Source organism: Pseudonaja textilis, chromosome 3 (assembly GCF_049901715.1).
Source record: "Pseudonaja textilis isolate UNSWEBS1 chromosome 3, rPseTex1.2, whole genome shotgun sequence".
Taxonomy (NCBI): Eukaryota; Metazoa; Chordata; class Lepidosauria; order Squamata; family Elapidae; genus Pseudonaja; species Pseudonaja textilis.
The window spans coordinates 33,180,826-33,194,277 of NC_141992.1; the positions used below are offsets into that span (position 1 = coordinate 33,180,826).

At 36.8% G+C, this 13,452-nt stretch overlaps 1 protein-coding gene across 2 annotated transcripts in view; it reads right to left on the bottom strand.

The window, feature by feature from the left end:
- Nucleotides 1-1,439: 1,439 nt before the first annotated feature.
- ACSS2 (acyl-CoA synthetase short chain family member 2) overlaps nucleotides 1,440-13,452 on the bottom strand; it is a 53,386-nt gene continuing 41,373 nt past the window's right edge. For both annotated transcript variants that reach the window (XM_026697660.2, XM_026697662.2), the window contains 10 exons: nucleotides 13,098-13,268; nucleotides 12,595-12,728; nucleotides 11,309-11,441; nucleotides 10,772-10,828; nucleotides 9,277-9,357; nucleotides 7,692-7,800; nucleotides 6,694-6,762; nucleotides 5,705-5,881; nucleotides 3,848-3,922; nucleotides 1,440-3,266 (listed from right to left, as the gene is read on the bottom strand). In XM_026697660.2, coding sequence (XP_026553445.1) covers nucleotides 3,139-3,266; nucleotides 3,848-3,922; nucleotides 5,705-5,881; nucleotides 6,694-6,762; nucleotides 7,692-7,800; nucleotides 9,277-9,357; nucleotides 10,772-10,828; nucleotides 11,309-11,441; nucleotides 12,595-12,728; nucleotides 13,098-13,268 — 1,134 coding nt within the window. In that variant the 3' untranslated portion in view covers nucleotides 1,440-3,138. The remainder of the gene's footprint in view (nucleotides 3,267-3,847; nucleotides 3,923-5,704; nucleotides 5,882-6,693; nucleotides 6,763-7,691; nucleotides 7,801-9,276; nucleotides 9,358-10,771; nucleotides 10,829-11,308; nucleotides 11,442-12,594; nucleotides 12,729-13,097; nucleotides 13,269-13,452) is intronic.

Below are 13,452 nucleotides of genomic sequence, written 5' to 3' on the forward strand. Positions count from 1 at the left end.
TAATTTGAGCTAAAAATAGTAGTGAAACTCATCAGTTCTATTTCATGTCTGAGTAAATGATAGGTGATTACAAAAAAATGTGTCAATACTTCTTGAAAAAGAAAGCAAATGTGTAATATATTTAGAAATCAGATCTACTGATTTGAGGAACATATATATTAATATAGTTATTTTTTTAAAACTCAGATTCTTAAATCTCCAAAAGCTGTGAAACAATAGAATTTGTTCTTGCAGAAAACTGAATGTTCTTCTTGTAATAGCACTGACGGTATAATATCTTTTCAGCCTTTCATACCTTTATCACTTTGCTTTAAAAAGATGGTATCCCTATATGTCTCTGTTGTTCAAGAGCACTGTCTCACTTTACACATAGATATCTTGACTACAGCCTTAACACATTTTAGAGGACAGGCTTAGAGAATTAATGGAGCTATATGAGGACATAAGTATTAAGAATCAGTAGAATAATTTTCTAAATAATATACTTGATATCGATTGGAAATTATTCTGAAAAATAACCGGTGACAATTGTGTCTGCCACCCCCACTTTTCCTCCTAAGATTAAGACCAGGGGGTACCTTGTTGATAAAAGTTGACTGCAAGAAAGGTCGATACCACAACAAGGATATGCATTGCTTTGGATTCAAAGGCAAAAACATGCCCTCGGAGCACAGGGACATTTACACAACACAGCTTTGCAATTTTTTAAAGCAGCCACCTCTTCTTGGGATTGCATGGTTGATGTCTGCAATTGCAGCACACTCCTAGAAAAAGATGTACTTCGTTTAGGGAGAAGCAGCCAGGTGCTGGTACATCCTCCAAATCACCTGTTTGCCTTTGAATCCAAAGCAATGTACAGCCCTGATAATGAGTCCCAATTTGAAAACAGGTAGTCCTCGACCCACAATAGTTTGTTTAATGATCGTTCAAACTTACAAGAGCACTGAAAAAAATAACTTATGACCATTTTTCAGTTACAAACATTCCAGCATCTCCATGGTCATGTGATCAAAATTCAGACACATGGCAATTTAGCCATGACAGCTGGGGACGTGATCACCTTTTGCTACCTTCTGAAAAGCAAAATCAATGGGGAAGCAAGATTTACTTAACCCTATTAGTAATTTAATAACTGCAGTGATTCAATTAACTGTGGCAAGAAAGCATAAAATGAAACAAAACTCAACAACTGTCTCGCTTAGCCACAAAAAAATTGGGTTCAATTGTGGTCGTACGTTGAGGACTATCTGTAAAGAGTTTAATAGAAGTCTTACTTTATAGAACCAGTTATGTTGGGGCCTTTTTAGTAGACCCTGTAACCGTTAGGTTTACTAATTTATAAACAAATGCTAACAGAAGAAACGATACCAGAAATGTTAAGCAAAACAGGTGAGACTCCTGGTTTATCATTCAAAACAAGGAACATAAAACATGTGTAGTAGGTTTTATCTTTTTAATTTATTCCAATTAAAACATTTTTCCCATTTTCCCAGCCATATTTATATCATTCTGTGTCCAAAAATAAGAGGAATTTGTATCAACAGCATTTAGTAAGCCACTGGCCTACTAATGGTGCTGTAGAACAGTTATATTATGCATATCAATGTTGCAGATCACACACAAGTACACTTAAGACTACCACCAGCAGATTAAAAAATGAAAAATATACCCATGAGCAAAGATAAAGCAATGGTCACAGTAGTCAAATACACAATATGAGGGGCATACAGATGTAAGTTGTTCTATGGATAATGCAGACATCTTCAGGGATGCAACAACATAGTTATCACAGGCAAAAAAATATTTCAGATAGTAAATAGCAATTTCCAATACAAAGACATTTCAAGGTGAATAGCACTATGTGCTGTAATGCCTTGGAAATTTTGAAACAAACCTTTCCCATTGTATATATTTATTAATCTGCAAGGATTAAAGAGTTCACATTTTTCTCACCTAAGTACCCATATCAGATCTAAAACTAAACTTGATTTTGCCTTTGCTCTTTCAATGGGAACCACTCTAATTTCAAGAAGCAAGATTAATGAACTATGAATAAAGTCATCTAACTGAAGAAAACGTGTCTGCTGTTTGGTGGCTGTTTTTTTTTTTTCTTTCATAAGAGCAGCAGCTTGACTTTGGTCATGCACATGATCTACACCTGGAAGACATTTCTTCAGTGTAACCAGACCATTCCAACAGTCCAGAATCTCTGAATATATTCATTTCCTTTATGTGATTGTAGAACACAAGCTGATCAGACAATGATTTCCTTTAATATTCATAACATCTGTTGCTCCCCCATTAATGAAAATAGTTATCTCTCCCCAGATTCAACCGGCATTGACATTGCACCAAATATTTCTAGCCAAAAAAAAAAAAAACACCTCCCTCTGCAGAATATCTAGGCATACAGCACAGCTTTAATGACTAGAACAGCTGAAGTTGCATCCATCATGGAACAATATACTGCAAAAATTAAAATGTGTGCATTCAAGCACACAAGCATTATTGAAAATTAGAATCTGTAGATGGTAATATTCCTTTGGGGGAACAAAAAAGTATAATAATCCTTTCCAGTCTACATTTCAACAGAACACTGGAAAAATAATTTTACACAGCTTCATATTTGACAGTTTTCTTTAAAATGTCTCATTTCCTATGCTGTGCATCTGGGGTACTCCGGAAATATTTTGTTAAAACAAATGCTTAAATTGTTAAAATATGTATTTCAGTAATACTGCCTCAACATGAGGATTACTGCTTAATCTATTAGTTCTCAAGCCTTTTAAAGGCTCATAACTACAGCTCAGGAGGAAAGCTTCTTCATACCAATATCTGCATGTTCTAAGCTCCACCAATTATAGCATGTTAAATGTAAAAATAAAAATAATTGAAATTGGATGAATGAGGCCGAAATGACATATGTGAAGTATTGGACAATAAAATACCATAGTGCTAGAGGCACAAAGCTAGATTTACAACACGACAGGATTGGATGTTGGAGCACCAGTTTGTCTTCTCTTCAGGATCTTATATTCAGAGCAGCACATAACAATTTCCCATTTCAAGTCATTGTCTCTCAGGGGCCATATTCTCATCAAATTCTTGCATTTCTGCTGTTTTAGTAGGATAGCTCTGCTACATTATTGTCTCACACCTGTTACTGAAAAGATGGTTTATAACTGCTGGATCTGCCACTGTTGAGGTATCGCCCAGTTCCCGGTCATTTTTTGCAATTTTCCTTAATACCCGCCGCATAATTTTACCTACAAAGAAAGTACAGTATTTAAGTTGACCTTGATTATGAGAAAGAAATGAGGGAATTGATTATTAATCCTGTACAGATAATAATTTATGTGGCCCTCTAAATCTGTCATGCAAAGAAGCCGAAGTCAAATGATTTGTAAAACTGTAAGATTTATGCATCTGTACAAAGTGTAGGATTCTAGACAATTAAAAGACACTCACAAATCAAATCTGACACAATGGATACTCCCAGGGACCCTGGATCCTAAAATAATGAGATTATAAACTGAAATACCAATGTTTGAATTTTTCTGGGCCTTGTTGTACAAATATGTTTTGCCAAAAGAATAATTACTGGCCTTATCCTATAATGGATATACACACCTACACAAAGCTTGCAATACATGTGTCTTTAGTTCAGTGTGTATGTATGCAAATAAAATGACTGTCTAATTTACAAGCTGTATACTTACAGATTAGTTGCCAATTAATTTCTAAAGACTTAAATTATCACACTGATTCCTAGAAGCACAACAAATATAGCATTTAGTAAGTAGCAAAAGCCTGCAACATAGTAACAGGTATCAAAATCAAAACATACCTGAGCGGGTTTTGGGCAGGCCAGGAGCATTCTGGATATAATCTGGAGTTGCAATAGGACCAATCTTTTCTCTGACTGCAAATAAGAAAACTCTTTTAGCTCCTGTGAACAAAAAAAACCCTGAGCATATTTTTTAAAAAGTTCAGAAAAGTCATTTGACCTCTTCTATGAGATGGCTGATAATTGGGGTCTTGTCTCTATTTAAATATGTTCAGTCTCAGAATTGCAATCTGCCACTAGAGCAGGGGTCTCCAACCTTGGAAACTTTAAGACTTGTGGACTTCAAATCCCAGAATTCCTCAGCCAGCTTTGCAGGTCTTAAAATTGCTAAGGTTGGAGACCTCTGCACTAGAGGATGATACATCTTCTTCTATACAACACATAGAGATTCCATAACATATGTTGTTGTAGTTGTAATGGGAACAAATATATGTAACCTAAGATGGCATGTTGCCTTGCTTCTTTGTGGCAGCCCCTTAAATATTAGAATTACATGTCTATAACCCAAAAAACAAGTTCAAAAAACTCAAGCAAGGCAACGTGCCATCTCTGAGTTACGCATATTTGCTCCTACTACAACTATAATAATGCATGTTATGGAATCTCTGTGTTGTATAGAAATTGGGAGGTGGAGGTGTTAACATCCAGCGACAGTCCTCCTGGAGTCCTGGCCAAGACTCTTCCTCTATGAACTAACAGAATGATCTTGGTACTCCCACTCTCACAAGCTCTTGCAGTTACAAATGCAAGATTAAAAATTTTAAAAATCGAAAAGCAAATGTATTTCCTAGGAACATCTCCCCCATTAAAATGCTTTCAAAAGGCACAAGGATTTTTCAGAATTTATTTTTAACTGGAAAGGGACTACTCAGTAGTTACTTATCCCCAAAAGGCTGTTGTAGGAAAAAGAAATGCTAGCAATTATTTCTCTCTGCATATTAAGAAATAGCAAAATTATGTAAAAGGCCTGGACCAGATAAACATAAAGTATGCCAATGCATTCTTTACTTGTTGACAATTGGAGAGTCACTATGTACACACTTTTGCAGAATTCCCACTGTGTTCATGGGTGTACAGTGTGCTCTTAAGTACTGAAAGTGGTTGCCAGCTGGCAGCAAGAACAAATGAAAGGCAAGGACTAAATTTAGTTTTGACAGAACCAAAAGGTTTCCTTTTGATTTGAAAAACACTTTCAAATCAGGCTGAGGAACAAGGCATGCTGATAGACATGGATTTTTGCCAGAAAAGCCACAACAAAGCTCATGGGTTACCATAGGATAGAGACTACTACATCCATCACAGGACTTTCCTTTTGCTATACATGTTGATGCTATATCATCTCCACTAATGGGGAAGAAGGCATTTGATTCCACAAAATATCAGACTGCACAATTTACATATCCCATGTGGTATTCCTGTCGTCTTTTAATAAATTGGTACAGATTTTTCAAGCTTGGGGTCCAGAATTCTGGCCAACCCCCTAATTTGGCCATGTTGGCTAGAATCTACAGCCCTGAAAAATCTGGAATTGCTAGATTTGAGACAATTATGTTTAACCACTAGTAATCTAACAAGATTGCGCTCAAACTTGAATACAGAGGTGGGCATACCAAAGCCTTCCCATAGAATATAAATTCCGACCTTCCCCATTACTAACCCCATTTTAACTGGGGCTGTTGCAAATTAAGTTCTGCAAGATCTGGAGAACCACAAATTGCTCATTTCTGCTTCTTACATTCAGGATCCTTGTGTCCTATTTGCCACAATCTATTTGTTTTTTATATGTCTATAGATATATCTATTTGGATTGATGCACAACTTTCAACGTGCTTCTCTGACTTCAACCAATACAATTACCTTGTTTCCTCAGCTCATCAATCAGTTTGTTTGTGAAATCATGTCCATCCTTCAGAGTCACAAAACAGTAGAGGCATTCTCCCTTTACAGGGTGTGGGTGGCTAACTACGGCTGCCTCCGAGATAGAAGCATGTTCCACAAGTGCCGATTCAACCTCTGCTGTGCTCAGTAAATGCCCTGCAAAAAAAAAGAAAGGAAAAAAAAAACATTGGTTTGTCCTCCCACTCTTTTCTTTTCATACAAAAGCAGTGTGTTATTGAATCAAGCTATAGATCAGAATGTAAAGCGTAAAGCTGGTCAAATTTTCTTATTAATTTCTTTGCTTTCATTTCTTTATTCTTTGGAAATAAGCATACTGTAAAAGTTGAAAAATAAAATTTGAGATTACAAAATGTTGACACAAAAGAGTTTAGAAAAGCCAATTTTATAGAGAATGAGAATTTATAGTTGTACCCAATAAAAGTTAATAATATTAGTAGGCACTAAAAGCTTCAATTTTTCCCAACAGTGTTTAATAGTCTGCCTTTAAGAGAATTCATAGCTTCTTGACACAAGGCATGGCTTGCTAGGATTTTATTTTCAAATATGTAATATTAATTGCATAATTTTAATTTTAATATACTATATGCCAGCTTTCTTCATATTTGTATTTATGAAGTACGAATAAAGTATAACCTTTAAGCTTCTCAGAGGAAATAATAACTCCCATTAACAACACGAAATTACTTAAATTTGTTCATGTCCTGATTTAGCTTTTCTGGTAGGGCAAAGGGTGAATACTGGATATTTTTCTTCTTAATCAGGGTTTGTATTCTCTAGCAATGACCAAGCACAGTTCCAAACACATTTCTTCTTTCTTCTTTGAAAAAAAAAGCATCATCTTTGGGGTGAAGACCAAGACCAAGGTCTAAAGATATTAAAAATCTTATTATGTCAACAAGAGAATTGTATAAGCAACTATTATCTTTCTACAAGAATTTGGCTCTTACCAGAAACATTCAGCATGTCATCAATTCGACCTGTGATCCAGTAATAACCATCTTTATCTCTCTTACAGCCTGGAAGAGAGACAAAATTAAAGGCCTTTAGTTCCTTTCAATCTTTGCTCCTCAATTTTTCGGCCCTTATACCTGGGTCTGTAATGCGAAGAAACCTCAGCCCAAGAGGTCCAGGCCCAGAAGAGTTTATAATCAAACCTAAGCCATTCATACTATTTAATCTGCCAGAGCTTGGGAAAATCAAATTCTAAAAAACAAAAATATGACATTTAAACTCCTTTGGTTATTTCATAGGTTGAGCTGAATTGTGCCTTTGAATCAAAAATTCTAATTGGCACTAGTATTATTGTGTGTGCATTTTTGTGTGTGATATTGATTGTAGGTGTACTGCTACCCCAAATAGTAGCCACTGAGTGTAACCTGCATGATTCATGATATTTTTCTTTTTCTTTTCCCTCATTCACTATTCAATTAACTTATTAACTTTAACGTACACCATGTATTATCTTCTGGAATTAGTATTCACATTCAGTATTTCTTGGCTGCTAATAACCTTGAGAAAGGGTAAAGAAGCTGAAAGCAGAGGTTTCTACATTTTCTCCTGAGTAAATGGATGAAGAATTGACTTTATCAAGGACTGGATTATGGAAGCCTACCCAAGAGGATCTCATCAGGAGTGTGAGAGATGAAACAGTAAAGATTTTAGGGGAAAGGCTAGGAACTCTGTTTGAAGAAACTTGAAAAGCTGACCAGTCAAGTGATTGCGAGAAAATGTGCTTCATTTCAGGGCTGTGAACAGTATCTTTAAAAAGCTGAGATCTATAAAAGAGTTCGACTTTAGAAGAATTCAGTTGCTGGAAACTGATGAGGTCATAGGAGAAAAGTACATATATGAGGATTTCTAACACGCTTAAATATTTCCAAAATAAACAGGAAGTAAGTTTCATAAGATAATATTTTTAAGTCAAAGTTCCTTTGTGAAGACTTACCATCTCCAGTCACATAATAACCAGGAAACTTTTGGAAGTAGGTTGCCTCAAACCGCTGTTGGTTTTTGTACACTGTGCGCATTATTCCAGGCCAGGGTTGCTTAAAAACCTAAAGATGATTATAGGTGAGAAATGTGAGAAAAGTAGAAAACTTCACTGGTTGAGTTCAAGCAAAATACAAAGTATGACGTGATTTACATGATTCATATTTAGTACTATGTATGAACCCAAACAGTTGGGTTGTAAATCATAGTTAATGTTTTAGCTCTGTCTGTGATCCACACAACTGTAGTTTGTGTGGACATACCATATTTTTTGGTATGATAAAAAGAATAGCTCAAGTTCCCAACTACATGTCATCATAATAAAAAAGCACTCAGACGGAGATCTGCTTGATGTCAAAGTGCAGAATTAAAACAAACAAAACAATATAATATACTGACAAATATTTCAGTGTGCAGGAATGCAACAGTGATAGGACTTGGAAAGTTTCCTATTATCCCCACCTGGTTTTTAGAAATGTATTTTTTATAATTTTAGGTGATAGCATAATGAATAAATATTAGCACAAAGAATAAGGACTAGTCTGCTGCAAAGTCAAACTAGTAACTAACTTCAGAAACAGAATGATATTGTATAACATTAACAGAAATGTGGTAATCAGACCCATAGGCTGGATAACTGCCAAGCAACTTTGTCCTCCAACCTCACCCTGTTATTTTTCAGCTACTGGGCACCAGTCTATTCTGCAGGCATATCCATGATCTCCTACTCCTGATAAAAAGTATGGGTAAAAAGCCATGCAAATTAACCCAAAATAAGTAGACAAAGTACTGTATCCACTTTTAGAAAGCAATCTGAGCTTCCCAAACCCTCCCTCAAAACTACATATAGTGCTGAATAGAGCCACAATATCTATGGTATAGAATCTCATAACTGGGTGGATTATTATTGATTAAATAAATCAATAAAAGCTGTGCTCAAACACTGGAGGAGGAAGAGGTGATGTCTTCTAAACTTAAGGCTGACTCAGCTTTCTAGCCTTCCGAGGTGGGTAAAATGAGAACCCAGATTGTTGGGGGCAATATGCTGACTCTGTAAACCACTTAGAGAGGATGGTAAAGCAGTGTAAAGTGGTATATAAGTCTAAGTGCTATTGCTATAAAAAAGTAATCTGAACACTTGTAAATAGCAAATTTATCCCATGTCTGCTTATTTACCAATAGCTGAAAGTATTTAATGACAAGTGCTATTGTTATTTCCTCACTGAAATCTTCCCATAGTTTATCCTACAATTAAACAGTTATTAATCCTGATAAATGGGAAAATACAGAAGTTTATGAAGGACAATTCATAAAACAAAACAGTCTTCACTGCACGACTACTTACAACAAGTATTTTTAAAAAAACCAGAACCGAACATAGTGTTTTCTCATCAGCATCCATTCAGGATCTCAAAATGCAATAAGGAAATTGAGTTAAGCACAAGCAGTCCAGGCAAAACTTGTTATTAGCTTGGAATTTGAGCCATGAAACTCCATATAGTGATTAAGTCGTGCTATCCATCATCATAATGTTCTCTTACCAGATAACCTTCAGCTTCTCCTTCTAACTCTTCCCCTGATTCATCCAACACTGCAGGGACCACTCCAAAGAAAGGAAAAGTCTGTCCAGAAATATTTTTAGAAAGATTTTAAAGATCAAATCTAAATATATGGACAGATGGCAGCTAAACTTGAAAGGAACTTCAACCCAGAACTGAAAACATCCCCAATCTCTTTATACAATAGGAATGGCAACCTTGTTCAATCTGGAGGCTGCAAAGTAGATTGCTGGAATATGTAGTTTAAACAGGTGAATTAAAATATTCAGTCTTTTTTTTTTAATGTGGCCTAAGGGAGTTTAAAAGAGAAAACTGGGTGTTTGAGTCTTGCAGAAATTTGCCACAGAAAAGAGAGCTGGAAACACCAAGTAATCTATAGATGGCTTACAGCCTACCTGTGCAATTATATGAACAGATTTCCAATTATTTCTTTAAAAAAAACTTATATAGCTTTAGCATTAAGTTCAAAGTTTCTGGTCAGATTTCAGGCTGGATTTCAGGAATTAAACCTTTTTTTCTTTAAAAAATACCCATTCATTTAATTGATATAACTGCCCATCTTGCAAATGTGGCCATGAATGGCCAACAAAATTTAAAAACCATACAACCAAAGGACTAAAAACAAATAAAACATGAGACAAGCATGCTATGGAAAGTGAAAAAACCAGCAACCAACCCACTTGTGCTCAACTAACTGACCACATAGGTAAAGACAACTGGAAAAAACAACCATGAAATAATTTATAGGTAGCCCTCAACTCATGATGGCAATTAGGACTGGAATTTCCAACACTAAGCAATACAGTCATAAAGCACAATTGCCTTGCCTAACAATGCACCCCAGTTGCATGATTGACCATGTCATGATTAACTGAATCCCACATTGTGAGGCAGCTTTCTGACAGCTTCCCACACCCAAGTCAATGGGGAAGCCAGCAGGAAATTGCAAGTCCCTGGTGGCTCACAAGTAGACTGGCAAATAGAAGTGGCTGCTGTCAAGTTGGGAAGAGCACAAGGGGTTGTGCAAGGGGGACAGAACAAGACTCAGTGGGACTGTGGAGGGGGCGATGAAGATTTGGCGAGGGTCAGGGAGGGTGCAAGCGAAGTAGGCACACGGGGGCACAGGAGTGTATGGTGAGGTTTGGAACTGCATGGGAGGGAGTTTGGAGGTGTGTGAGGCTGCAATGGAGGTACAGTGAGGTTCAATAGACGAAACAAGGGTATCTGGCCCATGGACCGGCAGCTTGATAGGCCTGGGCTAGAGCAATATAAGTATAGAGGGGCTGGGGGAGAGTCCATAGGTGTGGGGAGACTTATCCCAGCAGATTGATATTTTTCCTGCCAGCTACCCTATTGACTTATGAATGACTGTGTATTTCACCATTCCTGGTCCAGATAGGGCCACAGTTGGTACATAACAGATAGCTGTCCAGTAACCCTGCTGCATACAAAGAGAATATGCCAGACCTATACTTACAGCTGAGCCTGGCTTCATTGGTGTGGCATAAGGGAGAGGAGTCAACACATGACCACCCTGCAGGAAGAAACCAAAAGCAGCAATGAAAACACCTTAAACCAATGAAATATGCCTCACACAATATTTTCAGGGCCTTAATTGAATGAACACACAGAGGTTTATTGCAGACATTAGTATCATCTTCATTTCAATTTTATTTTTAAAACATTCATGTCTATTTTGTTGAATTTTAACCAATAAAGCACAAAAGGCACCATGAAGGCTCCACAAGGAATAGTTCTCACCTAGCACAGCAGAAGAAGAGCTTGGGTAGTGAAAGAAAGAGAAAAACCAAGTTCTAATAAGAAACCTTGATGGTAAGGAGAAGCTGTAATTGCTTCGGGAAGAGACTACATGGTACAAATACACAGCAAAGGAACAGCGTCTAAATTATGAGTTAGCAGGTAAGATTGATATCCAGGCCTTGGAGAACAGGAAATCACCAAAATAACCAAATAATTCACAGGATAATAAGAAAGCTGAATATAAAGAACTCACTGTTTCCGTTTGCCAGAAGGTATCCACTACAGGGCATCGTTCTTCACCAACTACCTTATAAAACCACAACCAAGCTTCTGGGTTTATGGGTTCTCCAACTGTTCCCAGCACTTTCAGGGATTTTCTGCTGTATCTGAATAAACAGGGTATGAATTTTAACAGGAAAATTGTTCCAGAAGGAAAACTTGTTTTACAATTTGATTTCAAAGCTAGCCATTTACCATTACTGAATAAAGGAGAACATTTTCAAAAATCTACAATGCCCTCACCTGGTCAAAAGTGGATTTAAGTAAAGCAGAAACACATTAACCCATAGGCAATTTAATTCCAATATCTTGTAAATTCCTATAATCACTTGCTAATGGCAAGCAGCCTAAGGCTGAGAAAAACTGAAATCCAAAACATCTGGACAGTTTCAATGATGTGATCTGAGCAGTATCTATCCCAAATATTATTCCCTCACAGATGATTGAACAAAAAAAAGCAGGCAGAGTTCACAAACTGTGCTAATACACGATGGAGCCTCTTAGGTTTGGTTTAATGTGTTACATGGATAAGCCATGATGGTTTTTTCAAATCATGAATTAATTTATGTATGAGGCAGCTACCATAACATTCAACAAAGCTTATTAAAAATAAAGATGTTTAGCATGTTTAATCTAGTCTAGATGCAGCATGTACAATTTGAGGTCTCAAGTTATATTTAGTCCCCACAGTCTTACAAGCAGCCCCCAGGTTCTCTAAAACTGAATCATATTTTTTTTTGCAAAAAGGTGAAATACATTATTTAAATGTAGCTTTTTTCTTGATCACAACATGGTTCTTTGTCCTGTCATGAAACATCCCTTGGAGTTCAGCCCTGATATGAATGCAGGCATCACAATTAGCCTTAAAAATATCATTTGGCCCTAATCTGGATATTTTCTAGTCCTATTTCCAGAGAGGCTGGGATCTAATCTGCAGTCCCCGGTGCCCATATTCTTCCCAAGACCCTTCAATTTACCTTTTTTTTAATTTGAAGGAGGTTCAGGCAGACATTCTCTAGGAGTCACCAGAGCTCCAGCTAAAGAAATTCTACCCACATGTATTTCCCTTTCCCCTGACTTTGACATTTAGAACAAAAGTTAAGTATAAACATGTACCCAAAACACAGCTGCCCAGGGATTTGAGTAGTCTACTTTGCTCTGGTGCTCTAAATCAGTGCTACATATACTGTATATTTCCAAAGGACATTCCTGGAAATTATAGGCAATCAGCCTTATTGTTTTCCTTAAAGTCATGCTTACTTCTTGACAGGTTCATCTCCATATTTCATGAGGAGGCGAATGGCAGTGGGTGCTGTGTAGAACTTGGTCACCTTGTACTTGTCAATGATGTTCCACATACGGCTAACATCTGGGTAAATAGGGAGCCCTTCAAACTGAATAGAGATCGCAATTAACAACGCACCATGTTGACTGCTAATTTCAGCACATGGACCTACATATTACAGCCTATTATGCTGCCAATGTTCAGGAAACCTCCACAACACTAAAGCACAGAGTGCGGAAGAAACTCCATGAAACTTTCTTTTAAGCCTGTCAAAACAAGGAAAAATTCTTTCTTTTTTAAAAACAGCACCAGATCAGAGTATAGGTCAAAATATGATTTAGGGAGCTGTATTTTTCAATTATCTTAATTGCCTCCTCATTGCTGTTAAGAAAGTTGTAAGACACACTGATGCCATTCACTCTACAAAGGAATTAAGACTTAATGTTTCTGTACAGTCAGACTTTATCATAGAACTTACTAAGACACTGGTTGCCCCATTTGCCAAGGGTCCATACGTGAGATAGGAATGGCCAGTTATCCATCCAATATCAGCTGTGCACCAGTAAATATCCTCAGGATGATGATCAAACACATATTTAAAAGTAGCAGCCGTGAAAAGCATATATCCAGCTATTGTGTGTACAACACCCTGAAATATAGAACACAGAATATCCATGCAAAGGAACATTTAAATATAAATTAGCTCTCATTGTCAGGAATTGCAACATTGCTAAAAGTGTATTAAGATATAAAGCCAGCAGGAAATTAGTTTTAACTTGCTGAATTTATCATTTTCCAATGCACATCTACAAGATATGATCAGATTTTTCAGG